Source organism: Triplophysa rosa, linkage group LG1 (assembly GCF_024868665.1).
Source record: "Triplophysa rosa linkage group LG1, Trosa_1v2, whole genome shotgun sequence".
NCBI classification, from domain to species: Eukaryota; Metazoa; Chordata; class Actinopteri; order Cypriniformes; family Nemacheilidae; genus Triplophysa; species Triplophysa rosa.
This window is the reverse complement of record NC_079890.1, coordinates 9019860-9045813: the sequence shown is the minus strand read 5'-3', so window position 1 is coordinate 9045813 and position 25954 is coordinate 9019860. Positions and strand designations below refer to the sequence as shown.

The 25954-nt window shown below is 41.3% G+C and overlaps 2 protein-coding genes across 3 annotated transcripts in view; both read left to right on the top strand.

The window, feature by feature from the left end:
* Positions 1–1040: 1040 nt before the first annotated feature.
* Positions 1041–15195, top strand: ntn4 (netrin 4). Of its 2 annotated transcripts, XM_057345449.1 has the most exons (10): positions 1041–1481; positions 1911–2386; positions 2707–2976; positions 4492–4618; positions 5703–5888; positions 12277–12466; positions 13395–13471; positions 13652–13720; positions 13821–13994; positions 14746–15194. In XM_057345449.1, exons 1-10 carry the CDS (start codon positions 1412–1414, stop codon positions 14880–14882), a joined length of 1776 nt encoding a protein of 591 aa, XP_057201432.1. In that variant the 5' UTR covers positions 1041–1411; the 3' UTR covers positions 14883–15194. The 2 variants fall into 2 exon arrangements, with proteins under 2 accessions (XP_057201432.1, XP_057201437.1); XM_057345454.1 differs by lacking the exon at positions 5703–5888 and having other exon boundaries at positions 14746–15195.
* A 3458-nt stretch (positions 15196–18653) lies between these two features.
* dock11 (dedicator of cytokinesis 11) overlaps positions 18654–25954 on the top strand; it is a 162538-nt gene continuing 155237 nt past the window's right edge. The window contains exon 1 of the mRNA XM_057345621.1: positions 18654–18860. Within this exon, the coding sequence (XP_057201604.1) occupies positions 18759–18860 (102 nt within the window). The 5' untranslated portion in view covers positions 18654–18758. The remainder of the gene's footprint in view (positions 18861–25954) is intronic.

The window sequence follows — 25954 nt, the reverse complement described above, 5'->3', positions numbered from 1 at the left end:
AAAAATATAGTTATACGTAACATAGATGCTTTAATTGCACAGAAAATTCCTCAAAGTCCTCTAAATATCTGAAGGAGCACTATGAACATGGAACCAAGTGTGCAAGAAAAATAAATAAAGAAAGAGATTTCTGTTTTTTCCCCGATAGAATAAGGATAAAGTATAGGATTCTTGTTTAAATAGTAAAGTACAAGTAAATAGGCAAAATATTTCCTAAGGTGTCCGAGGATGTAATAGATGTAATAACATAACAGGCAAAAAAATACTTAAGATTTTGAATTTCTCCACTTACAAAGAGCTTAAATTCATAGTCAAAGTCAAAGTCTGCTTTATTGTCAATTCTGCCACATGTACAGTACATACATATAGAGGATTGAAATTGCATTACTCTCAGACCCATGGTGCATACAAATAACACTTACACAGAATAAAAATATCTAAAAAGATACATAAAAATACACATTATTATTATATATATATGTAAAATACAACTTTACGAGCATGGGATATTTAAAAAAAAGAAGAGGAAGATAGGTAATGGCAGATAGAGTGCAAACCAGTGAAATATACAACAGTGCAGATGTGAGGTAGTGCAAAGAGCTTATTAGTCTGTTTAAAGTGACAATTAGTCTGTTTAAAGTGACAATAATGCAACCACAGTAAAATATATTCCTTACTGAACTACATTTTATGACTTCAATTTTTTTATTTTCAGTCTTGCAATACAAGTTATTTCCTTCAGAAAATCCATTTGTAGTTATTTTAAAAAAGCGTTAAAAGTCGGATAGAATTAATTGTAACTCCGTCTTATATACAAGAAAACAATCTTCTTACAGAACCTAAGAAGTCATGGTATAACAATTACATTCTCAATATGTTTGTGTGTGTCATGTGAAAGTGCGAGTGTGCGCACATCCTGCAAGTGTTGATCTGACGTTGAATGACTCATGCCTGACAAGAATGCTCCATTAAACTGGAGAAAAATGTTGGGACAAGGGGCGTGGCTTACGTTCTTCAAAGGTGCTGTCACTCACAGGAGCTCCAGATTCGAGCTCAGATGTAGAGCGACACGCACTGGTCAACGAGACGCGATACAGATCAACACACCTGTGCGCATGGACAGCTGTCACTGGGGAACGGAGTGATTCAGTAGGCCTATTATGCTTATGTGAAGTTTCACACCAATGGCCCTGCCGCGCAAGATTTCTCTCGTTTTTCTGGTGAATAGTTTCTGTTTATATGGAGGCAGATCAGCTCAGCGTTTGCGCACCTGGCCAACCCACGCCAATGAAGTCATGCTACTACTTGCATTCTGAAAGGCTCTGGAGAGGAATCAGATTCTTCTGCTTATTGTGGATTTAAACCCCCATAAGGCTTGATACGTGTAATTTGTGTCATTTCCCAGCTGGATATGGAACTGATAGGGAGATGCGTGTTCTTCGCAGCGCTCGTGATCAGCGTTCCTCACCCTGCGCGTTCAGGTAAGTGTCTCGTCTTGCGCTCTACGCATGTAAATAAACGCATGTGCGATCAAAACATGCTCTAAACGCATGATCTCTGATGAACTAGACCAGAGAATGAGAGATTAAGGATGATTTGACTATGCAAACCAAATATAAGCTCTGCATACTGTACATACACACCCAACACACTCAACATTTATAAAAAGTGATATTATGTTTATATTTATAGCCTACTGGAGATTGATGCCCCAAAACATAAAACATTTACTGTAAATTCAGTTTAATAATGTATCACTTTCAATTACATTGGACGGTCTCGGAACAAAATTTTCTTATAAAGTTTGCAACACTAACTGGTCCCAATTTTCATTATAAAAATCACAATTGTTCATGCAGTTTGTGTTTGTAATGGAACAGCACTTTTAAAGTGTTTCTTATATGTGCCAGGATGCGAGAATCGGGTGTGTAATCCACGCATGGGAAATCTGGCAGTCGGCCGTCCTGTATGGACCATCTCACAGTGTGGCTTAAAATCTCCGGAGCGGTATTGTCACTACACTATGGACAGATGTGTGCCACATTGTGAGGTGTGTGATGCTTCAGTGACACACCTTGCACACTCACCTGCCTCCATGACAGACTCACCCTTCAAACACCCGCCAACCTGGTGGCAGTCTGCACAGGGCATTACCATAGAAACTTTACAGCTGGACCTGGAGGTAGAATTCTATTTCACTCACCTCATTATCATATTTCGATCGCCACGCCCTGGTGCCATGGCAATAGAGCGCTCGCAGGACTTTGGACACACATGGAGTGCTCTTAGGCTGTATGCACACAACTGTAGTGAAGTGTTCAACCTGGAGGATGGACATAGGTGTACTGAGAAATATTCCACAGCTTTGCCTTGCAGCAATGGAGAGGTGAGAAGTGCGTCCACAACCTCACACAGTACAGAAGACATGCGTGTGTGTGTGTGTGTGCTGTGCGTGTGTGTGTGCTGTGCGTGCGTGTGTGTGCGTGTGTGTGTGTGTGTGTGTGTGTGTGTGCGTGTGTGTGTGTGTGTGTGTGTGTGTGTGTGTGTGTGTGTGTGTGTGTTGTTTAATATGTTGGGTCTTTTGACACTGCTACTGTACTTGTGAAGGTTGCTTATAAATTACAACAGAGAATTAATTAAGCTTTAGAATAAAATCAGTTGAAATTCTAAATTGTGAGTAAATTATATTTATCTGTGTGTGAGCAGGTTATTTACCGTGCTCTGTCACCCTGGGACAAACTGGATCCATACAGCATTACTGCTCAAGCCCACCTCAGCATCACTAACATACGAGTGCGTCTACTTCAACCACAGACCTGCCCCTGCCAACATAAATTCCCTGATGCCAACTTTGCCACTGCCCACTATGCCATCTATGACCTAATATCAAAAGGAGGCTGTTTGTGCCATGGGCATGCAGATCAATGCATTCCTGCCGGTGACCAACAGATAAAACACCTTACCAACAAACACATGGTAAGCGTATGCATGTGTATATATAATGCATAGTTATTATGTGGAAGCTAATGAAACAGTGTGCTTAAATGCATGTACTGTATATTTAAATTTCCTGTTTAGATTGTAAAATAAAAAATCTAAATCAGTTAAAGAGAAAGTGACAAAGTTAGACAAAAATGGCAAACCTGGCAACTTAACATAAACAATTCATGGGTAATTACATAGTAATTAAGATAGTTATTACAATTTTGTGTTGTTGATGGTTATTTACATTCCCAGAAAACAGGTTTCTCCTACGGTTACATAAACAGTTTCCCATCTCTCATTTTCTCTTCTTCGCTGTTTTCCCTCTCTCACACTCTCTTTGTTCTAGATTATATAAGCGACATGTTTGCTGTTCGTTTGGCTGTGTCTCTGCAGAGAGATTACAGTTAAACCTAACTCAGATAGTAAATGAAACATAAAAAGACAAGAACCGGAAAAAGGAACGGAGGGAGAATTGGAGATAACAAGAGTTAGGACAAAAAAGAGGGGCTCCGTTGCACCCAAAGTCCTAATGGGGTTGTTGTTGTTTGCCCACTGCGATCAGACAATAACAGCAATTAAGTGTCACCCGCTCAAACGCACACAAATCAACTCATTGCCCTCTTATCAAAGGTCAGACCGTTTGATCTAACAGCCCAGACATAATAGACACCGCATGCCAACTAGTATGCATGCACACACACATACTTGCAGATATGCAAACAAACATGGTTGCATTGACAAGACAGGACACTCATAATAGGACACATGCTCACACGCAACCCTTGTGTGCCCCTGCAGGAATGTTTTGGTTAGCGGGGAGTGTGTGTCTGAGTGCGTTTCCTCCCATGTTATGATGATAAACATGTGAAAGTGTTTCAAATGGCCAACTGGATTAAACATCCCCCCCACCCCCCATTTTGAAGCACTCAATGAAGCACTCAAAGCACTTTATAGGTTTTTCAAATCACCTCACCATTTTTTTTCACTTATGAGAGTGTCAAGTTTTATTTATTTTATGTAAACTCATAGAAGGCCGGATTTCTGATGCAGGGTCTTTGATTTCAAGGAGAAGCATTAAGTAAATATGGGTGTTGTTGGACGTTGTTATGCAGGACTTCTGGGCAAGAAATATGTAGCACATGATTAAAAACTCTTTTTATAAAAGTCAATTCAACGTGTTACAATAATTTCTCCACAGCTCTGTGTCATAAATAAGAACAACCCTCTTTACAAAAAATCACTGTAATGCACAAATGGCTTATAGCTTTAGTGAATGTACCCAGCTTGGTTTAGTTCAGAAAGTGTTGGATGTTGGCAAAGTAGAATGTATGTAAACTGTATGGTAAAATATTTGGCAACATGTATATTGAAACTGGATAAGAATTGTCTAGGTTATCTTCTGCTTATTTTATTTTCCCTTCGACTGAGGTGTTCTTGGGTGAACTTGTTAACATCTAATTGTATGGTGAAAGTTGTGTTTTCTTCATTTCTGGGCCTCTGCTGCAGGTGCATGGTAAATGTGTTTGTCGACATCACACTGCAGGAGATCACTGTGAACGGTGTGATAGGCTCTACAACGACCGACCATGGCAACCTGCTAATGGTTTAACTGGACAAGCTCACCAATGCATTAGTAAGCTCTTTCTTTTTCTGTACTTCAGCAAACTGCACTATTTTGAGGTCTAAAGGTTTGGTCAAAGCCCTAACAATAGATACAGAGCGACACAAGGAGGCAGCTTCCTGCAATAGAAAGTCAATGGAGAGGGTTGGAATGTTTTCCCATCCGATGTGGGTGTGGCCTAAATGCGCTCTATCTCTACAGACTGATTTCACTCCGCTGCCATGTTGAAATCGAAAACGAGGCAGAGGTGGGAAGAAAACTGGAAGGACAGCTAGACTACAATGGTTTGGACTACCATCGGGTGTCTGTGACATGAATAAACAAATGATGCGTTTAAAAACAACGTTAGATTGGCTGTGTGCGCGAAGGAAACCCGTTTATGGCAGTTTAAACAGTCACTAATATGTGATGGTACGGGTTAAGTGGCCAAAAAAATTTCACGATAGCAATAATATTGTGAAAAGATGTTTTACAGTCAAATTCATCTTTAATTTTGTTTATGCGTGAATGTAGAGATGCAGAGAGAGAAAGAGTTTGTAACCATTGTGACTAAAACCGGTGCTTTCAAAACGGGTGCTGAATTATGTTACAATATGTTTAAATGAACACAATATTGATAACCGTGTTTTTTTAATCACGGTTATTGACATGAACGGTACAGACAGAGGAAAAAAATCTGAATTTACCATTTAAAAGTGTGTGTTTAGGTGAAATGATCATTTCTGTTTCATTCTGTGAACTACTAACAATATGTCTCCCAAATTGCGAATAAAAATATTGTTTATATTTGCGGAAAATGAAAACTGGAGAAACAAGTTAAGATAACACAAAAGATGCTCTGTATTTTTTCAGACCTCAAATACCACAAAGAAAATACGTTTATATTCACTTTTTAACAATACAACAGCAAAAGGGGTGATTTTGTTGAAATTCAACAGACACTGGACTGGAATGGCCACAATACATCTAGAAATGATGAAAAAATAAAAAATGATTTTTTTTCCGCGATTGTGACACCCATATTCCATAGCTAAGTAAACTTCTCCCCACACACATATTGCTGGTCACACTGGTAATGACAAATTTTGTTGTGCAGAATGCAAGTGTAATGGACACGCAGAGAGCTGTCAGTTTGATGAAACCGTATGGCTGCGCTCTGGCCAAAGGAGTGGTGGTGTATGTGACTGTCTTCACAACACTAGTGGACGCCACTGCCAACATTGCAAGAGTGGCTTTTACAGAGACCCAGAGCGACCCCTGACTGACCCGGATTCGTGCACACGTAAGACAGAGTCAAACAGACGCTCACACGTTACTTACTTGCTCACATGAGGACATTTTGAACAGACACCATTATGCGTATATGAATAGTATTTGTATGACAACACAGATACTGTATCAGAATCAGAAGAGCTTTATTGCCAAGTGTGCTTGCACACACAAGGGATTTTCTTTGGTGTTGGAAGCTTCTAGTACAGACATTCAACACAATGACAATACAAATATAATAAGATTTACAGTCTAAAAGATTCTAAAATATGCATATATATATATAGGTTGAGTGTCAAGAGGAGGTGTTAATGGTATAGCAGAGATAGGCTCAGGGCAGGTGTGGAGGGTGAGACTCTGGTTTTCAAAATGACAATAGAAGTCGTTCAGATCGTCAGGCAGTCGTTGATTACCCACAGACTGAGGGGATGATGGCTTGTAGTTGGTAATGTCTTTCAGGCCTTTCCACACTGATGCAGGGTCGTTGGCTGAAAACTGGTTCTTCAGCTTTTCAGAGTAGCTTCTCTTAGCTGCTCTTATCTCCTTTGTCAGTGTGTTTTTGGCCTGATTATACAAGACTTTGTCCCCACTTCTGTAAGCATCTTTGGCCTGACGAAGCTGTCTCAGTTTCATTGTAAACCATGGTTTGTCATTGTTGTATGTTAAGCGAGTCCTGGTGGGAATACACATGTCCTCACAGAAGCTAATGTAGGATGTCACTGTGTCAGTTAACTCATCCAGATCAGTGGCTGCAGCTTCAAAGACACTCCAATCCGTGCAGTCGAAATTATTATGTGTGGTACTTCCATAAAATCTGGCTACAGTGTTCTTAGTTTTACTTATTGTGAGCCATATTTGTTTGTGTGTATTCATTTATTTCTGTCTTGGACTAAGATGAAAGCTATTAAATCTCAGATTTTGAAAAGCTGCTTAAACTTTTATGCTTCTGTTCCTGAACTTTTCATATTTCCCCTTACATCAGTGGTCGGTAACCTATGGCTCGCGAGCCACACGTGGCTCTTTTCAAAAAATCATGTGGCTCGCTAGGTGTCTTACCCTTCACCAACATTTGATCATTAAAAAAACATAATTATATGAATATTTCAGGTTGTCCTGGCCAATACACGCATGCAGTGCTATGCGCAAGCGTCACGACACTAATCAATGGCAAACAACGTTCCTATGGTAACTGTCGGTACACGATCCGGGATGCCTGCACGATCCGTCCGCGCATGCGCATAATGACGTAGTAGATAATTCTGTTTAGCGACGACACTGCACGATCTGTTCCACGCTTGAGCACCTTTGTACCGCGACTTTCACTACTGTCCACCTCTAGTCTCATGTCACTTCTGTGTGCACACTATGCGTTGAAATACTCTGTAACGTTTCCCCAGACTTGTTTGTAGTTCTTTCTTCATGTAAGTGCAGATAGATAGTCTAGGCGGAAATGCATATTATGTTCCTTATTGTGTTCTGTAAACACCATTGAAGGGATTATTCCTCATTTAGATTATATAGATAGATATATTAACCTATATATAGACCCATACTAATACAAAATGAGTCGATTTAAAGTTAACTAATATTAGCAGCTTTTAATAAAAACAGTCTTTGACAATACTACTGACCTCAGATCGAAACACAGCAAGTTAAGTAGGCCTAATGCCATGCAGCAATGAATCGCAAAGGGGAGTATGGAGGAAACTGAAGGTTTGCAGTGACAGACTCTCAAGACTCAGAATTTATTCCACATGTAACCAAAATCGTGTATGTTCATGTAACAACTCCTTTATTATTTTGGATTGGCAACCACGTAAACACATCGTAATGCATAGCGTAAGCTACATTTTAAAACATCAAAATAGACCCGCCATGAACTGTTAAATGAAAAACACAATGTAGCCTACAAAAATATGCCGCCAGTTGTGCCGCCTGGCCGTCAATTGTTTCATCGCATGCATGATGCCAATAGTGTCGGGAAACCGTGACGTTTTCTACTACGTAATTACGCGCATGCGCAGAACGGATTGTGCAGGCATCCCGGATCGTGTACCGACAGTAACCTCTCTCGCGGCCGCAGCCCTGATTCAAGTTACGGAGCGCGTGGAGATTAGAAGAGCGATCATCAAGCTTTTTTCAAAAATTACGGCTCTCTGTGGCGTATGATACTACGGAGCCCGTCTGGTCACCCCTCGGAGAAAAAAAAAACAAGCAAATCCGTGGCCACAGTTTTGTAATTCGTTGCCTCAGTTTAAAAATCCATACTCACAGATTCTAAAACTGTTCCCACAGTTTACAAAACCGAGCTCTCGGATTAATAAACTGTACCCACGAGTTTCCAATCCGTGCTCTCAGTTTTGTAAACCGTCCCCTCAATTTTTGAAATCTGTACCCACAAATTCATAATCTGTGCCCATGCTTTCGCAATCCGTTTGCACAGTTTTGCAAACTGTAGCCTACTCGCGGAATTGAAGCCTCTGTCTGTCAACAGAACAAGCTCCTACAGGAACATTAACGAATATTGTATACTGTTTTATTTTGGATTATATTGTAAAATGTCTTAATGTGTTTACACACGAGCGTGTGGCGCATATAAAGCATGCGTTCATTGCCGCGTTTCACTGGCATAAAGTTAGTTTGACATTAAACTTTCGATATTCGTGAATTTAGGGACCATTTCTAAAGTTTTAAACTTTAAAGTTTCTAAACCTTTTTTCAACTTCAAAAGCATTTAAAGGGACTGATTTATAGCCACAAAATTAACTGTACAGTGTTCATGTGTGTGTCAGCTATTATGCACAACTTTTAGATTATTGAGTATTAAAATAAACCATCAAATAATATGCACATATTCCTATACGTATATTGAGCTTTAAATAATGGTATATTTGTGTATGAGACCATTATACACATAGGATATACACATGCTATTAGATTATTAATGATAATCTTAAAACTATAATTTACCTTATTAGTAAGTTTATGTATTTTTATTTAGCCTTGTTGTGCAAGCTCTGTGGAGCTTGTGCAGAGGCAGCAGCTTTTGCCAGAGGGGAACTGGAATCCCCTGGTTGAGCCTGGGTTCTCCTGAGGTTTTTTTCTTGATTAGAGTTTTGGGTTCCTCGCCACTGTTTGCATACTGTTCTTTTGCACTATTTGCCTGGCCGGGGGGGGGCTGCTTTAGAATTAGAATTTTAAAGTTTTACTTAATTAATATTGCATATAGGAATTTATAGTCTCTTATATTTGACCTGTGCTTCTCTCTCCTTTATCTTAAATGTTTGCTCTCACTGTGCGTGCGTACGCGTCCGTGTGTGTGTGTCTATGTCTATGTGTGTTAGTACGTGTGCATATTGTGTGTGTGGAGTGTTTTGTATGTGGGTATGTCTGTCTTCTGTTTTCACCTTTTTCTTGTTTTTACAGATACAACTGTAATTGTTTTGCTTATAGTCAATATGTCTTATGTACAGCTGCTTTGTAACAATGAAAATTGTAAAAAGCGCTATATAAATAAAGTTGAGTTGAGGAATGTTTGCATGTGATTTGACGGTTTATTTTAATACATATCAATAATCTAAAAGGTGTGCATTCTATCTGACACACACATGAACACTTTACAGTTAGTCAGGGAAGTCATTCCCTTTAAATGCTATTGAGCTTTAAAATTTTTATATTCATGTATGAACCCATACAGCAGTGAAACACATAGGAATATTTGCATTTGATTTAACGGTTTATTATAATAAATATAAATAATCTAAAAGGTGTGCATTATATCTGACACACACATGAACACTGTACAGTTAGTCTTGTGGGTATAAGTCATTCCCTTTAAATGCCATTGAAGTTGGAAACATGTATTTTAATGTGTATGTAACTTTAGAGATGGTCCAACTTTATGCCAGTGAAACGCAGCAATGAATGCCTGCTTTATCCGCTCCACGCATGCTTGTGTAAAGTAAACACATTAAGACAATTTATAATATAATCTAAAATAAAACAGTATACAATATTCGTTAATGTTCCTGTAGGAGCCTGTTCTGTTGACAGAGGCTTCAATTCCGCGAGTAGGCTACAGTTTGCAAAACTGTGCGAACGGATTGCGAAAGCGTGGGCACAGATTATGAATTTGTGGGTACAGATTTCAAAAACTGAGGGGACGGTTTTAAAAACCGAGAGCATGGATTGGAAACTTGTGGGTACAGTTTATTAATCCGAGAGCTCGGTTTTGTAAACTGTGGGAACAGTTTTAGGCCACGTTTACACGATGAAAAATGGAAAAGTTTTTCCGTTGCGTTTTTGAAAAGCTTCACGTACACATGACAGCGTTATCAAAACGGTCTGCATTTACACGGATCCAGGAAAACGGATAAAACACTGTAGTATGCACGCCAGGCCAGTGGATGGCGATGTTGTTGTGTAAGGAAACAGGACGTGCCTTGACCCATACACTTGCACAGTTATAAGCCAAAAGTGCTTTTTAATACCGTTGGTCGACGTATATGTGTGTTTAAAGTCTGGCGAATGTAATAGTGTGTCTCCGCTGGTCTTGTGGGTGCAGCAAATCCACATTTTGCTGGGGAAACGTTAATACATAGTCGAGCAGCGAGAGCTCACAGTACGGGAAGCCGCTATATTGTTTTAGTTATATTCGCTTGACTGAGCGTGTAATACGCATACGCATGATGCCATTGTTTTCAGAAAGTTCCATCTTGCAGTTTACATGGAAACGAAAATGGCGGCGTTTTCAAAAAGTTGCACATTGAAAGCCGTTTTCAAAAGTTTGCGTTTTCAGGGCCCTAAAACGCCATCTCCGTGTAAACGGACAGCTAAAATGCATTTTGTTTTTTGCGTTTTCAGTTGAAAACGGTCTCGTGTAAACGGCCTCTTAGAATCTGCGAGTACGGATTTTTAAACTGAGGGAACGAATTACAAATCTGTGGCCACAGATTTGCGGCTCTTGTTTTTTTTTCTCCTCTGCGAGTACGGATTTTTAAACGGAGGGAACGAATTACAAATCTGTGGCCACGGATTTGCGGCTCTTGTTTTTTTTCTCCGACAGGTGAACAGACGGGCTCCGCATGATACAGAACTCGTTGCCTCGCTATGTAATCACATGTATACAGTTTAAAAACAAACCATGCAGCAAAGTATCCGGTGAGCAGATGGAAGCAAACTGCGACGCGTCAGTATGGATGCCCTGTGTCCTGTCTTTCTCGCATAATAAGTCCATACATACATCTGTCAAGGTTGACAGAGGAGGTTTAATGCCGGTATGTAAGTGTTTGACCACGTACGAACCGAACTACAAAGCTATTAGTGTTGCGCAGACAGGTCGGCGTATGACATCAAAGTGCCGTGAGAGCAGAGCTCCGTGTGCTATCGAAACATTCTCGCGGTACTCTGATGTCAGACTTTCGCCGATCTGTCTGCAGCATGTCAAGAAGACGAACATACCTAATGCAATGTCAGAAGACACATATACAGTATTTTGTGAATATCAGTATAGGAACGTGCACTTTTTTAATTGTTATATGTTAGATATAATGAAGTTTAATTGAATGGAGGCCTAATGCAAACCTGTAAATTGTTTATAAGTTGTGGAAATCATTTTTGGAGCCCCCAGATGTATGCACTGTTTCGTTTGTTTCACTGTTTTTCAGTTGTCTGTGGACATGTTATCTTATGGAAGGAAAAGAACAATTGATCCCACAAGGACCATATGTGAGACTGTGGTGGTCTGTGGACAAAAATATAGTATTGCAGTCATTGAAAATGTTATAATTTATACAGTTTGTGTCTATATAAAATAGTAGTTTTTGCAATGGCTCTTTTGCAAATTTGAATGAATCAAAACTGGAAAAATGGCTCTTTGGTTAAAAAAGGTTCCAGACCCCTGCCCTACATGATGTGGATGTGTGTGTATATATAAATGTTCAAGAATCTGTTTGTCTGTGCAGCTTGGCCTAGATGATAAAATTCTGGAACTCACCAAATTAGCGAACATGTCCAATGTTGTATCACACACACACGCACACACATTGAGGGGATGTTTGGTATTGAATGTTGTTCCTGCTCGGAATGCTAATGGTTCTCATGACAGGTTGGAACTTGCATAATAACAAGAACACTGATGGCTGTGTGTGTGAGAGTAACTATGTGCACATTGCGTATGTGAAAGTGTGTGTGGGGGCCAGACAGATTAATCAAAAGATGACACTAGTCTTGCAGTAAATTACTTTGTACATAAAGCATCAGTCTGGTCAGTGCTTTTTGTTCCAACGTACGTGATGGCAAACTATTCACATATGAGGATGTTTAGTGGCAAGAAATAAACAAGATGCAGTTGAGGCTCCAAACAAACTGTATTTGTGTGTGTTTTTCTTTCAACATTTTAGCGTGTATGTGTAACCGAGTTGGTTCCACATACTGTAACCCTGATAATAGAGACTGTGTCTGTAAGCCAGGCGTGGCTGGGCCACACTGTGACCATTGCAGGATGGGATACTGGGGCTTTGATGAATATGGCTGTAAGCCCTGCCAGTGTGCCAGTGACTGTGACCCTTACACAGGAGGCTGCTTGAATAGGTGATTATGAAACCTTTGCTATATAATGCTACACTATGGGTCAAAGGTCTGACTGAAATGTTTCTCATTATTTAAAAAACCTTTTGATCTGAAGGTATATGCTTAAATATCTGAAATTATTTTAGTAGACAAAAATATAATTTTGCAAACATACATGTTTTTTTATGACGAAACGAAATTTTATTTAATAAAAAATGAATTTGAAATGAATGACTTTGACTGAATAAATGAAGAAAGACCGCCAATAAAAGCACAGAATAGATGGGAACTCCTTTAATATTGTTTAAAAAGCATCTCAGGGTGAGACATCAAGAAGCTGCTTGATAAAATGACAAGAAATTATTTCTGAAAATTCTAGTCAAAAGGTGACCACACTGAAGATGATAAATATGTCATGCTTTAATTAATTAATTATTTTTTTCAGTTACAACATAATTCGTATAAGTTCCCTTTGTTTTTTTTTTCCGTAATTTTGATGAGTCTATTATTATTCTAAAATGTCGGAACACATAAGTGAGTAAAAGTGTCCCAAAACTTTTGACCGGTAGATATTTTGACTGATAGCTTTCCTGTAGCTCAGTGGTAAGAGCATGGTGCTCTAACAACACCAAGGTCGTAGGTTCGATCTCAAGGGATTACACATACTTAGAAACAAATGTACAGGATAATGCAATGTAAGTCACTTTGGATAAAAGCGTCTGCCAAATGCGTAAATGTAGATAATTGATCTTTATGGCCACTTTGTTATTTTCAACATTTGCATGGGCCTAATGACAGACCCAGTACCTGCGGCGCCCTTAAAAAGAACAATGAAGCCACACTTTAGATAACACTGAATAGCAACATGTAAAAAGATGCATTGAATAAATCATTCATATTTCTGCTTTTTGTTGTGTTTCTATGTTTCTGTGTGTCCTTGTGACTTTAGGTCTGAATCAGATTTCAACAGCAGAGAAAATCATTTGTTTCTAACAGAAGAGCTTTTCTCTGCCCTCCGTCATCCAGGTATGACATGAAAATATTCAGGCTGATAAGAGCACTGTCTGCTTCCATGAAAAGTTTATGGTCTTGTCTGGGTTAAAGGCATGCGCTGTTGTAATGTCATAGCTGTTTTTAAGGTATCGTATCAACAGAAAGAAACTGACAGCCAATACTTTAATTGCTGGGTTTTTCTTATCTTGACAGACAAATGCGTATGCAAACAGCAAGCCCTTGGAAACAGCAAAGCATTCTGCAACATGAAAAAAGCTTATGGTAAGTAAAAGCGGCCCAGAACACATTTACTGAGTGCACTCACATGTACTTTGATAGGTTCCTATAATCAATATGTGTGTTTGTGTAATTGTGTGTGTAGCAGTAAAGGTGCGAGTGCTGGGTGCTCATGACAAGGGCTCTCACGCTGAGGTGGATGTTCAGGTTCTGAAGGTGTTGTGGGATAACTTAAGCATCAGTCTCTCCCCTGGAAATGTCACTCTTTATCCTGAGTCCTGGACCTTACGAGGCTGCACCTGCCCTGTACTTTACCCCGGTCAGCAATAGCTTTCATTGTTTTACACTATACTGAGCTAATGATAGTTACCCCTATAGCAAAACACAGAATATCTTAATTTAGATTTGAAATAAGACATTATATATTATGTTCATGCCCCCTCACACACACACACACACACACACACACACACACACACACACACACACACACACACACACACACAGAATGTAATTATTATGTATTGCATGTGTTAGTACCCACACAAAATCTGCTCGTATTTTGTTTCTCAGATTCCTGCACTGATTGTGGTTAAAAAAGTTTGAGGAATAAATTTAAACACGATAATCAAGCAAACACACAATGGGTGGGGCAGAGTTTTGTAAATGAATGCCTTGTAAATTCTGTGGAATGGGATTCTGCAGAGCTTTCTTAGGATTTCCATGATGGCAGATTCTTTTGTATGATATTATGCCATATCAGACATAGTCATGATAAAAGTAGTCTTACTGCTTTATTTTGCCAAATATTTTTGAATGTGAGTGGCCTTTACATTTGACAGAATCTGCCATCATGAAAATCCTAAGAAAGCTCTGCCAATTTCCACAGAAATAAAACTGATTTTAATTTATTTATTTTGATGCTCATTTATTAAAAATCTTCATTGTAAATGACTGTACTAATACATGGGGATGATTTATTGTTTTTTTGTTAGGATGCCCTGTATTAGTTGATACATGGTTGACTCAAGTTAAGTGTTCTTATAGACACTGTTTTTATCATGCTGTAGGGATGGAATATCTTGTTATTGGACATGAGGATGTGAAAAAAGGTCATCTAATGGTCAATATGAAGAGTCTGGTGAAGCCATGGAGACCCAGTCTGAGTCGAAAAGTCCATCAGCTCTTCAAAACCATATGTAGCTAAGAGAGGGAGTCAAACAAATGAGTCAAAAAAGTCACATTTATTTGAATAATTCCCTTCTTTTGATTCATGCTTATTAATGTTATAAAACCACGTGTGTGAATGTACATGTTCGTTTTAGCTGGTAGGTGAATACAAGCACTGTACAGTATGTATAATGTATGTATGTATGTGTATATATACTGTATATACTATATATATAGATATATACGTTTTGTGTAGTTGTTTTCTAAACTATTTTTAACCCGGTATATAGCATGCTTTGTACAATAAAAAACATACAAGTATAATGGTTTTATGAAAAAATATGCTTATTTTTCTTTTTTATTCAAAGTGGCCCTAACACACGCGGTTTCTGCCAATCTCATATTAATCTTGAGTACCTATAGAGTAGTATTGCATACTTCGTATCTTCGAAGAGTATTTAGTTTGATCACATTTATAAAAGATAGATACAGCTGTACGATTTTTTCCGAAAGCATAAGGCGCGTGTGGGGGGGAGGGGTAGGCTGAACTAAAGCACGTGCGCACCCATTGCCAACAAAACACAGACATCAGTTTCACTTACCGCATATGCGGTTCATGACCGGCATATTTTAGCGCTGGGACGGCTCCATATATCAGTTTCAAACGATCTCCAAATCCAGCGTTATATCCACCATTTATATAACATTCATCACCCAAATGCAGTGAACAAACAAACACCTGAACTTCGCGAACGTATGCTCTCTCTCTCCTGCACACAAGTGAAAGTGACGTCTTCGCATGCTCCTTCTCCTGCTCGCCTTGCTGCCGCGTGGGCGTGCCGCGTGCTTTTCCGGGAGAATTGTCCAATAAGGGACTAAGAAAAAATGTTACTAAACAGTTTTATATGTTAAAAAAAAAACTTTCCGAAACCTGTACGATCGCTGGGGGAGTGTATCGAGCACAGAAATACTACGTAATACGCCCAACTCGTTTTTTGACAAATTGACCATGTTAAGCATGAGAAGACAGCACGTTTAACATTGTAAAGAAGTCAGAATGCATGACACACCGTTGCAGCACTGCTTTAACATTTAGTTAACATTTAGCTATTTGTATTTGTGGCGAGTGGGGCGTGGTTTAGCGAGGTCTGCGGCAGGAGAGAGAGCCGGGAGACGAGCTGTAAGTGAGTGGAGTAAATGCAAACAACCAACACCTGTGTCTCATTCCAGTAAGGGCGCGGGGAGACGATATATAAGGGCAATTCCGTGAAAATGTCAACCTTACCATGAAAAAATAAAGTTTTTACCAACAGTTTTTACTTTGGTAACAGCACAGATTTTAACATTTGGTGGTTCAAACAGCCATGTGCGATCTCTCTTCAAATTTGTAAAGCATTTGTTTTATTTTTAGTGCATGATTTTTCATAGTCAGGTAAGTGCCATTTTCAGGATTGTCACATCCATAACGCTACATATTCCTCATAAATGGACATATGAAAGTTAAAATAAAACAACTATTTTATGTTCTATAAAGAGGCATCCCTTCTCCATTGATTGGGTATTATTGCTTCAGGATTGTGCTTTTTATTTCACAGAAATCCTTCAAAATTTATCATCTCCCAAAAAACACGTCCTTTTTTTGTCACATCCGTAACACATGTTTATTTCCCTTTTTTAAAATAGAAAATTTGTTCATAGACTGACATTTTTTTATGTTTAGACTCTATCAACAAGGGTTTAGTGAAATATAAACAGATGGTTCAATATATTTGTAACAAAATCACTCTCTGAGCATATTTATGTCACGTCCATAATGCAAAATGTCATGTCCATAACGTTGGAATTGCCCATAAAGATCCAAGGGACGCTCAACAGGGAGAGAGAGACGGACTCTCCAACAGCAAAAACGAAATTCAACATGTCCTGGACCTGAGAACAAAACTCCATACACTGGGGCGGCTATCTATGGAGAATTTGTTACAGGCCCAGGATAAACAGAGCCCGGCTGTATAACAGGGGAACCAACCTCCGGAAATTTTCACCGGGAGAAAAAGTGCTTGTATTACTCCCCACCTCGAGTTCCAAATTACTAGCAAAGTGGCAAGGGCCGTTTAAGGTCACACGGCAAGTGGGAGATCTTGATTATGAAGTAGTACGGTCAGATAGGAGCAGGGCACGTCAAATTTACCACCTCAATCTCCTTAAAAAATGGCAGGAGGTGGAACCAATGATGCTGGCGACGGTAATTAGTGGAGAGGATGATCCGGGACCAGAAGCGAATATAAAACCAACATCACTCGCTCTGGCTCTGGCTCAGGGGGGAGATCATCTCTCACCCTCCCAGCTCACGGACATTGCCAGGTTGCACGCGGAATTCGCAGACGTGTTCTAGCCCCTACCTGGACGCACAAAACTCATTCAGCACCATATTGAGACGGTGCCGGGCGTAGTAGTTCGTAGCCGGCCCTATCGTTTACCTGAGCACAAGAAAAATGTGGTTCAGACGGAATTAGCGGCAATGCTCGAGATGGGGGTAATAGAAGAATCCAACAGTGACTGGGCGAGCCCGATAGTTTTGGTTCCCAAGACGGACGGCTCGGTCAGGTTCTGTGTGGATTATCGCAAAGTGAACGCGGTATCGAAGTTCGATGCCTATCCAATGCCACGGGTCGACGAATTACTGGACCGGCTAGGCACGGCTCGTTTTTATTCGACATTGGACTTAACAAAAGGGTACTGGCAGATCCCCCTATCGCCATTATCTAAGGAAAAACAGCCTTCACCACGCCGTTTGGATTACACCAATTCGTAACACTTCCGTTCGGCTTGTTCAGAGCGCCGGCCACCTTTCAGTGCCTTATGGACCGTATCCTCAGACCCCATACGGCATATGCCGCTGCTTATCGCATGAAAGATACCAACGCCAGGATCACCCGTTGGTATCTGGCTCTACAGCCTTTTAAGTTCCAGGTGGTCCACAGGCCGGGGGCACAAATGGTTGTAGCCGACTTCCTCTCCAGGAATGGGGGGGGGACGAGCGGTAAGTGAGTGGAGTAAATGCAAACAACCAACACCTGTGTCTCATTCCAGTAAGGGCACGGGGAGACATATATAAAGATCCAAGGGACGCTCAACAGGGAGAGAGAGACGGACTGCACACGGGCTGCCACGACCACAGAACCTCTCAGGAAAGAGCGAATTAATATCTTCTCAAACCAGGCTGAAGGAAAAGCCGTGGATTTGTTGTATGAATGGACTTTTTGTTTTCTTGTGTGGCAAAGGAATAAAAGCTCGTGTCAGTCCCGCCAACCTCGTCCTCTTCCTTCCTTATTATAGCGAACCCGCTACAGTATTTATGATCAAATTTGAATCATCTCAAAATTGATGAATTATATATTAATACCGACCAAGACCACATGAGGTCAGTGTACGACCATATTTCTGGTGGGAAAGCTTCATCGTTAAGAACAAGTAACGTTGTCATATAAAAAATATGTTGTGATGGTGCACTGCTTAGAAAACAGTTTAGGTACAACAGTTAACGGTACAACAACAGCTTGAGGAATATCCTTAAAATGTTAAAGAGTTAAAATATAGCAAAGAGTTTTCACATTGTTGCGTCTTGACAGAAATGAAGCACCAGTAATCACCACTTAACCACGTTATTAATTTTTTGAGCTAGCGTTTAAATAAAACAAATAAAAACGACAAAATTACTTTTAAAACACCACTCCGGAGAGCTGGTTTATTCAATATTAGGCAACCTCTCGCGATGGGCGGGGCTTACTATGGTCCAAGTGACCCCTCCCCGCCTGCATCCGCACATCTGTCAGACTCGCGTATTAGCGTGCCGCGATGTCGCTTTCTGCAATGAGGACGTTAATAAAATTACTGTTAAACTAACGGGGAAAACATGTCTGAAGTGCGAAAATTCACAAAGCGGTTGAGCAGACCGGGGACGGCTGCGGAGCTCAGACAAAGTGTATCAGAGGCGGTGAGGACGTCCATTGCTGTGGTAAGTAACGTTAACTTAAGATCGTCCCATCTCTCTCTCTCTCTCTCTCTCTCTCTCTCTCTCTCTCTCGAGTATGTCATAGCCTTCTCATCTCTCTCTCTCTCTCTCTCTCTTCTCTTCGTACTCTCTTCTCTCAGCGTTATTCTTCGTCTCTCTCTTCTTCTCTCTCTCTCTCTCTCTCTCTCTCTCTCTCTCTCTCTCTCTCTCTCTCTCTCTCTCTCTCTGGCAGCTTGCATTAAGGCTGTGTCTCAAAATGGAATGTAGGCTACTACCTATCTTGACAGCATTGTGCTCACGAGATTTTGAAACAGATTTTTACACCCCGTACAAAGGCTTTATATGGGCATGGACATCCAGGAATATGTTTTCAGCGTTTGTTTTATCATTGATAAAATACCATATACTATGGCTGAGCAAATTTCCTTTGCATCACCTGTCAGACCGCACAACGGTTACACCAACACAGCTGCAACATCTGTGTACACATCACATCACTAATAAACCATATGCATTGAATACTGAGCGATGCACTGAATAAAATAGGTAATGTAGAATCTAGGTATAAGCAATCATGACTGTGTCCTAATACATGAGATTGACATTGTTCTGTAGCTCCTATAAGCACCACATGGTGCATCCTTATGCCTTTGTGTAAGGAGACATGTGCATGAGCCCATGCCGTATTCTCGTCTGTTACCACCATAGTAAAAAGCACAGACAAATAAGCAGCTGTGGGCAAGGAGGCTAGATTGATGCAACATTTAAGCAAGGCCGTTATAATTGTAATTTGTCATTTTGAGACTGAGATTATATTTCACTGTCATAAGCACATAGGCCCAATTTGTGCTTTTGGTCAATTGTCAGTGGTTTCCAGGGAGACGGACAACAAGCAGCACTCTATGGAGATTGCAAAGCAAATCCATGTTTCCCCGCAGGCTGCTCAGCTTCACTTCCTGTGTCCTCTGCATGTTATGAATGAAGTATTTGTCTTATATTTCTGATCAGTTCCTATTACACACACTTAACAAAATCTTATTTTTATTTGCTGCACAGATCTTAGATTTTATATATTGATGTTTTCAATACAATGTTTTTGCATACTGTCTGCTACAGAGTACAGATATTTTTTAATAGCCATTTTAATAATTCAGGGTGTGGTGTTATAGCAGAACCACCATGGGTAGAATCATGGTCCACTTAGGCTACTCATGATTCCATAGGATTATGTTCTTGTAAATGCATCAAATGATCAAAGACCCATAACGCATGTGGTTCTTCACTTGGAGATTTAAAGAAACAAAATAAGCCTTTAACAACTGGCTTGTAATGACATATAATAAATCAGATCTGTTTACAAAGTAATCCAGAGGTTCAGATGAGGTCATGGCAGTTCAGTTCAAATGCTGACATGTGAGTGGACTTGCGTGTTTAATGCACATCATGTGGGTAAGAAGCACTTTCTGTCTGCATAGTCATAGAATGACTCTCACATCTGAAAAATACATAAACCACCCTGAAGACAAGCTTCAACCCTAGTCTTGCACAGCTTTCTAACAGACTGAAGTCACTCAGTTTGTCACATTCATTCTTCCATTTTGCGTTCTAGTATACGGAAATAACATGACTGAAAGCAGCGCAGCGCCAACGCCCCTTGGCTTGTGAGAGGCCAGTAACTTGTTCACATTTCTTTTTACCTCAACCTGTGGTTTAATGGTCTGTGATTCGTCTTTATTTTCTCTCTCTTTCGCTAGCACTGTTGATGTAGTTTTGACAGACAGACACTGCGGTTCTTGCGCAGAGAGGCTGTTGAGTTATTTTCGATCATAGGAAACTGGTTCTTCATGTTGCTTAGAGTGATAGTTCACTCAAAAATTAAACTTCTGTCACCATTTACTCACCAACATATTGTTCCAAACCTTTCTTTTGTATAACATAGGAAGAATTTCTGACTCTCATTGTATTAAAAAATACAGCATCCACATTCTTCAAAATGTCTTCTCTTGTGTTCTAATAAAGAAAGAAAAGCGAACATTTGCATAGTGGATAAATGATGACTGAAATATTTTCAATGAAAGGGATAGTTAATATGTACACGTACTAACACATATAGACATAGACACACACACGGATGCGCACGCACACACACACGCACGCACGCATGCACGCACGCACGCACGCACGCACACACACAAGCATGCACATACACACACAGACAAGCACGCACGCACACACACACACACACACACACACACACACACGCACACACACACACACACACACACACACACACACACACACACACACACACACACACACACACACACACGCACACACACACACACACACACACACACACACACACACACACACAGACGCGCACGCAAGCACGCACACACACACCACAGCACACACACAGTGAGAAGCACACATGTTAAGATAAAGGAGAGAGAAGCACAGGTCAAATATAACAGATATAAAATTCCTATATGCAATATTAATTAAGTAAAACTTTAAAATTCTAAAGCAGCCCCCCCGGCCAGGCAAAAGTGCAAAAACAGTATGCAAACGGTGGCGAGGAACCCAAAACTCTAATCGAGAAAAAAACCCTCAGGAGAACCCAGGCCAACCAGGGGATTCCAGTTCCCCTTGGCAAAGTGCTGCCTCTGCACAAGCTCCAGAAGGCTTGCACAACAAGGCTAAATAAAATAAATAAATTTACTAATAAGTAAATTATAGTTTAAGATTATCATTAATAATCTAATAGCATTTGAAATTTTGTGAAGACGTGTCAGGTGACCGCGTCCTTCTTTATCCAGCTCTATCATCTCAGCTCTTGTCAGGTCGCCGCTTCCCATTCTCCGCTCTACCATCAGGTCAGGCCATGAACTGCATCCTGCTCGCTGTGGTAACCTTGGAACAATGAGACAGAACTGGCTGAGAGTAGAGTACTGTTCTGCACTCTTTGATGCAACAAGTACATCAGTTGTTGTTGGAAGTGTTCCTGGTTCCGGTTGATCTAACTAATGCAGCCTAAACCCTCAGAGGATTTATATTATGGAAGAGTAGTGTATGCAAGATTAAAAAGATGCGTCTTTAGTCTAGATTTAAACTGACAGAGTGTGTCTGCCTCCCGGACAGTGCAGGGAAGACTATTCCAAAGTTTAGGCACTAGATAGGAAAAGGATCTACCACCTGCACTTGATTTTCAAATTCTAGGTATTACCAACTGACAGGACGCCTGAGAGCGTAATGCACTTCGAGCAAATATAAAGTTGAGTATCATCAGCATAACAGTGAAAGCTAACTCCGTGTCGCTTTAAGGACGTTTCGGACTGCTGAGAAGATCATTGGTGCTCCCCTGCCCACCCTCCAAGAACTGTATACATCCAGAGTGAGGAAAAGGGCTCAGAAAATCACCCTGGACCTCTCACATCCAAGCCATCATCTCTTCACAATGCTGCCGTCTGGTCGGCGCTACAGAGCACTGAGCACCAAAACAACCAGACACAAAAACAGCTTCTTTGTTAAACAGTTAAATGTTTTTACACACCATGCAATTAATAACTCTGTGCAATAATAATTAAGTGCAATATTAATTATATCCTCCAGATAATACAATATCTATTTTTATACAACTTTTTCTGTAAATTATATTTCATTCATTCTGCTGTATATAGCACATACCTTGTACTACAATAGTCTATTCTTATTTTTTACTTGTACATATTTACATACAAACATAGCTTTACACTCTCTATATCTTTATCTTATGTTTATTGTATTGTATTTCTTAATTTTTTATACCCATGGGCCCTTATTTAAATCATTGTGTACTGTATTCTATTGTGTTATGGTCTCTGTGTACTGTTGTTGCTGTTTCTGTGTTCTGGATGCTCCTGTCACCAAAACAAATTCCTTGTATGTGCAAACATACTTGGCAATAAATCTCTTTCTGATTCTGATTCTGATTCTTTATATCTCCTAGAGCAGTGGTTCTCAACTCTGGCCCGCGAGATCCATTTTCCTGCCGAGTTTAACCCCAACTCTGATATAAAACACCTGAACAAGCTAATCAGCGTCTTTAGGAATAGATGCGTTCAACTTAATGCGGCGCTGCGCAAATCTATCATCGTATGACATTTAAGTACCGTGATAGCGATTCAAGTGCAGATTGCTCGGTATGCATTTGAATCGCTCTCGTGGTACTTTAATGCGAAATGCCAAACAATCTGCGCAGCCCAACATTGAGTTGAACGTGTCTGTTCCTGAAGTCACTGATTAGCCTCTTCAGGTGTTTTATTAGAGATGGGGCTAAACTCGGCAGGAAAGTGGATCTCGCGGGCCAGAGTTGAGAACCACTGTCCTAGAGGTAGCATGTATAATGAGAAGAGCAGAGGCCCTAAGACTGAGCCCTGTGGTACACCGTACTGGACGTGCGATTTGCGTGACACCTCATTGTTTATTTCTACAAATTGAAAACGGTAGGAAAAATAAGATTTAAACCATTTTAAAGCTATTCCCTTAAAGGTGCAGTTTGTAAAAACCGCCGATCAAAACAGCAACAATGCCGTAGCTTGATGACGCTGTGACGGCGCGTGGAATGATGGGATCTGTTGTCTTCAACTCCACCGCTGATGGCCATCAATGAGACGGGAACGAGAAATCATGTTAGCAGATGAGGTAAAGTTTTATAATTGTTGCAAATAATTGTGGTCCATAAGTAAGTGACTGCTCAAAACAAGTTAGTGGGACTGCACAGCCCCATGTCACTGTTTAGAATGGCGATTTTCTCACGATTTACAAGTAGTTGGAAACATTTGAGATATTGTAAGTACTCAGCTGAACAAATATATAATATTAGCTTATTGGTTTTTGGATATTTTACTGCAAAATTGTTACAAACGGCACCTTTAATGCCGACGTAATTTTCGAGTCTATGTAGGAGTGTGCTGTGGTCAATGGCGTCGAATGCAGCACTGAGGTCTAGCAGCACCAATAACGAGATACATCCTCGGTCAGACGGCAATAGCAAATCATTTGTAACTCTGATCAAAGCAGTCTCTGTACTGTGACATTCTCTAAATCCAGACTGGAATTCTTCATTGATGTCATTCGTTCGGAGGAAGGAGCATAATTGAGTTGAAACTACTTTTTTCCAGAACTTTAGATATGAAAGGTAGATTCGATATAGGCCTGTAGTTCCCTAGTTCTCTAGGGTCGAGTTGGGGTTTTTTGACTAGGGGCCTTATAGCAGCCAACATATATGCGTTGTCAGAGATGAGTTAATACTAAGAAGAGGATCTATAATTTCTGGGAGCATCTCTTTCATGAGATTTTTAGGTATAGGGTTTAGCATGCATATTGTTGATTTAGATGATTTCTAAATGATTCTAATGATTTTAGACAGTTCATCGTGATCTACGGTAGAAAATAATTGCAATTTCTCCTTAGGGGCGCTGTAGTTAGTTTGTTCAGCGGTTCCCTTTCTGTCGGTCTCTCGACATTGTGTCGAGCCGACAGATGGGGTTCGCTCTTGAGAACCTATCAACTTCTGACTAGTTTAGAAAAGGCCAATGAAATTGGCAAATGAAATTTGCATGCCGGACTCCACCCCGGATATCCGGGTATAAAAGGGAGACGGCATGCTGCATTCATTCACCTTTTGTTCTTTGGAGCCTTCACACATGATTGACTTCGAGACTTCAAACTCTACGCCGAATTACTGCTGGAATCTTACGACGTGGTGCAGCGGACGGTCCCTTCCTGCAGCGACTTCCCCTGGGCGTCTCGGCAGTGCCAGGAGTGTTCGAGTGTTTTTTTCTAAAAGAGCAAATTTCTCCAGCGTGGCATGTCCTGCTGTTCTCATGGGTGCAACACACTCATCGAGGAGGGGGACGGACACGGTGTCTGCTTCCAGTATGCTGGGGCAGACGTTGTGGATACGTCCTGCCTGCACTGCAGGCGGTTGACGATTCAGACATTGCGTCACAGGTGGCTGTGTTCCCACGGGACTCAGCCACCACCTTGTTTGCTCCCCATTCCGTGACGGCAGGACTAAGGCCCTGCCGCCCGCTACGGCAAGCAGTGAGGGTGATATGAGGATTACTGTGAGCGTTAATCTGCCAGCCACTGGCTCACGGACCGTTCGCACCTCGTCTAGCTCGTCTGACCATTCCCCAGGAGACGGTCCCACCGTCTTGTTCCTCAACCACGTGTTCGGACACGATGCGTGGTGATGAGATGTCTCTTGCAGCATTGGGGGGTGACATACTGCCATCTGACTCCGACGATTCCTCGGGCTCCCTCCCTCGGGGGGTCGAGCCCAGGAAGAGGCGAAAGTCGAAATGTCAGCCATGCTTTCCCGGACCGCCATGAGCATTGGGTTGCAGTACCCGCACTGCCTCTCCCAGCGCTCGCGGCTGGTTACATGGTGCCTCGGGTTTGGGGCCGCGCCCGCCCCCAGTGCCATGTGTACCGGAAGTGCATGAAGAACTTAGTAAGACCTGGAATGCCCCTTTCCGGTACGTTCATGTCAAACAAGTTCTGTCACCCTCTCTTCCCTCGAGGGTGAGGCAGCTAGAGGATACGTCGATGTCCCCCAGGTGGAGCATGCCGCCGCGGTGCACTCGTGCCCGCAGGCGGCGGCCACCTGGGGACTCGACCTAGACTCCCATCCAAAGCATGGAGGGTCTCGGCATCTCCGGTGTCGAGAGCTTACATTGCTGCGGGCCAAGCTGCCTCCTCTCTCCACGCTATGGCTCCTGCCAGGCCAAGGCGTTGAGAGAGCTCCACGAGGGTAAGACCGACCCAGCGCTTATGCAGGAACTCCGTGCCGCCACCGACCTCGCTCTATGGGCGACCGAAGGTGAACGCGCGGGCCCTGGGTCGGGCGATGTCCACACTTGTGGTCCATGAGAGACACCTCTGGCCGAACCTTGCACAGATGAGTAACACCAGGAAGGTCCGCCTTCTCGACGCACCCATCTCGCAAGGGGGGGTTTGGTGATACTGTCGAGCCGCAGTTCTCGACAGTGAAGAAGCAGACAGAGGATATCAAGCATATCCTCCCTCGCCGCGCCTCGGCCGTCGAGTCC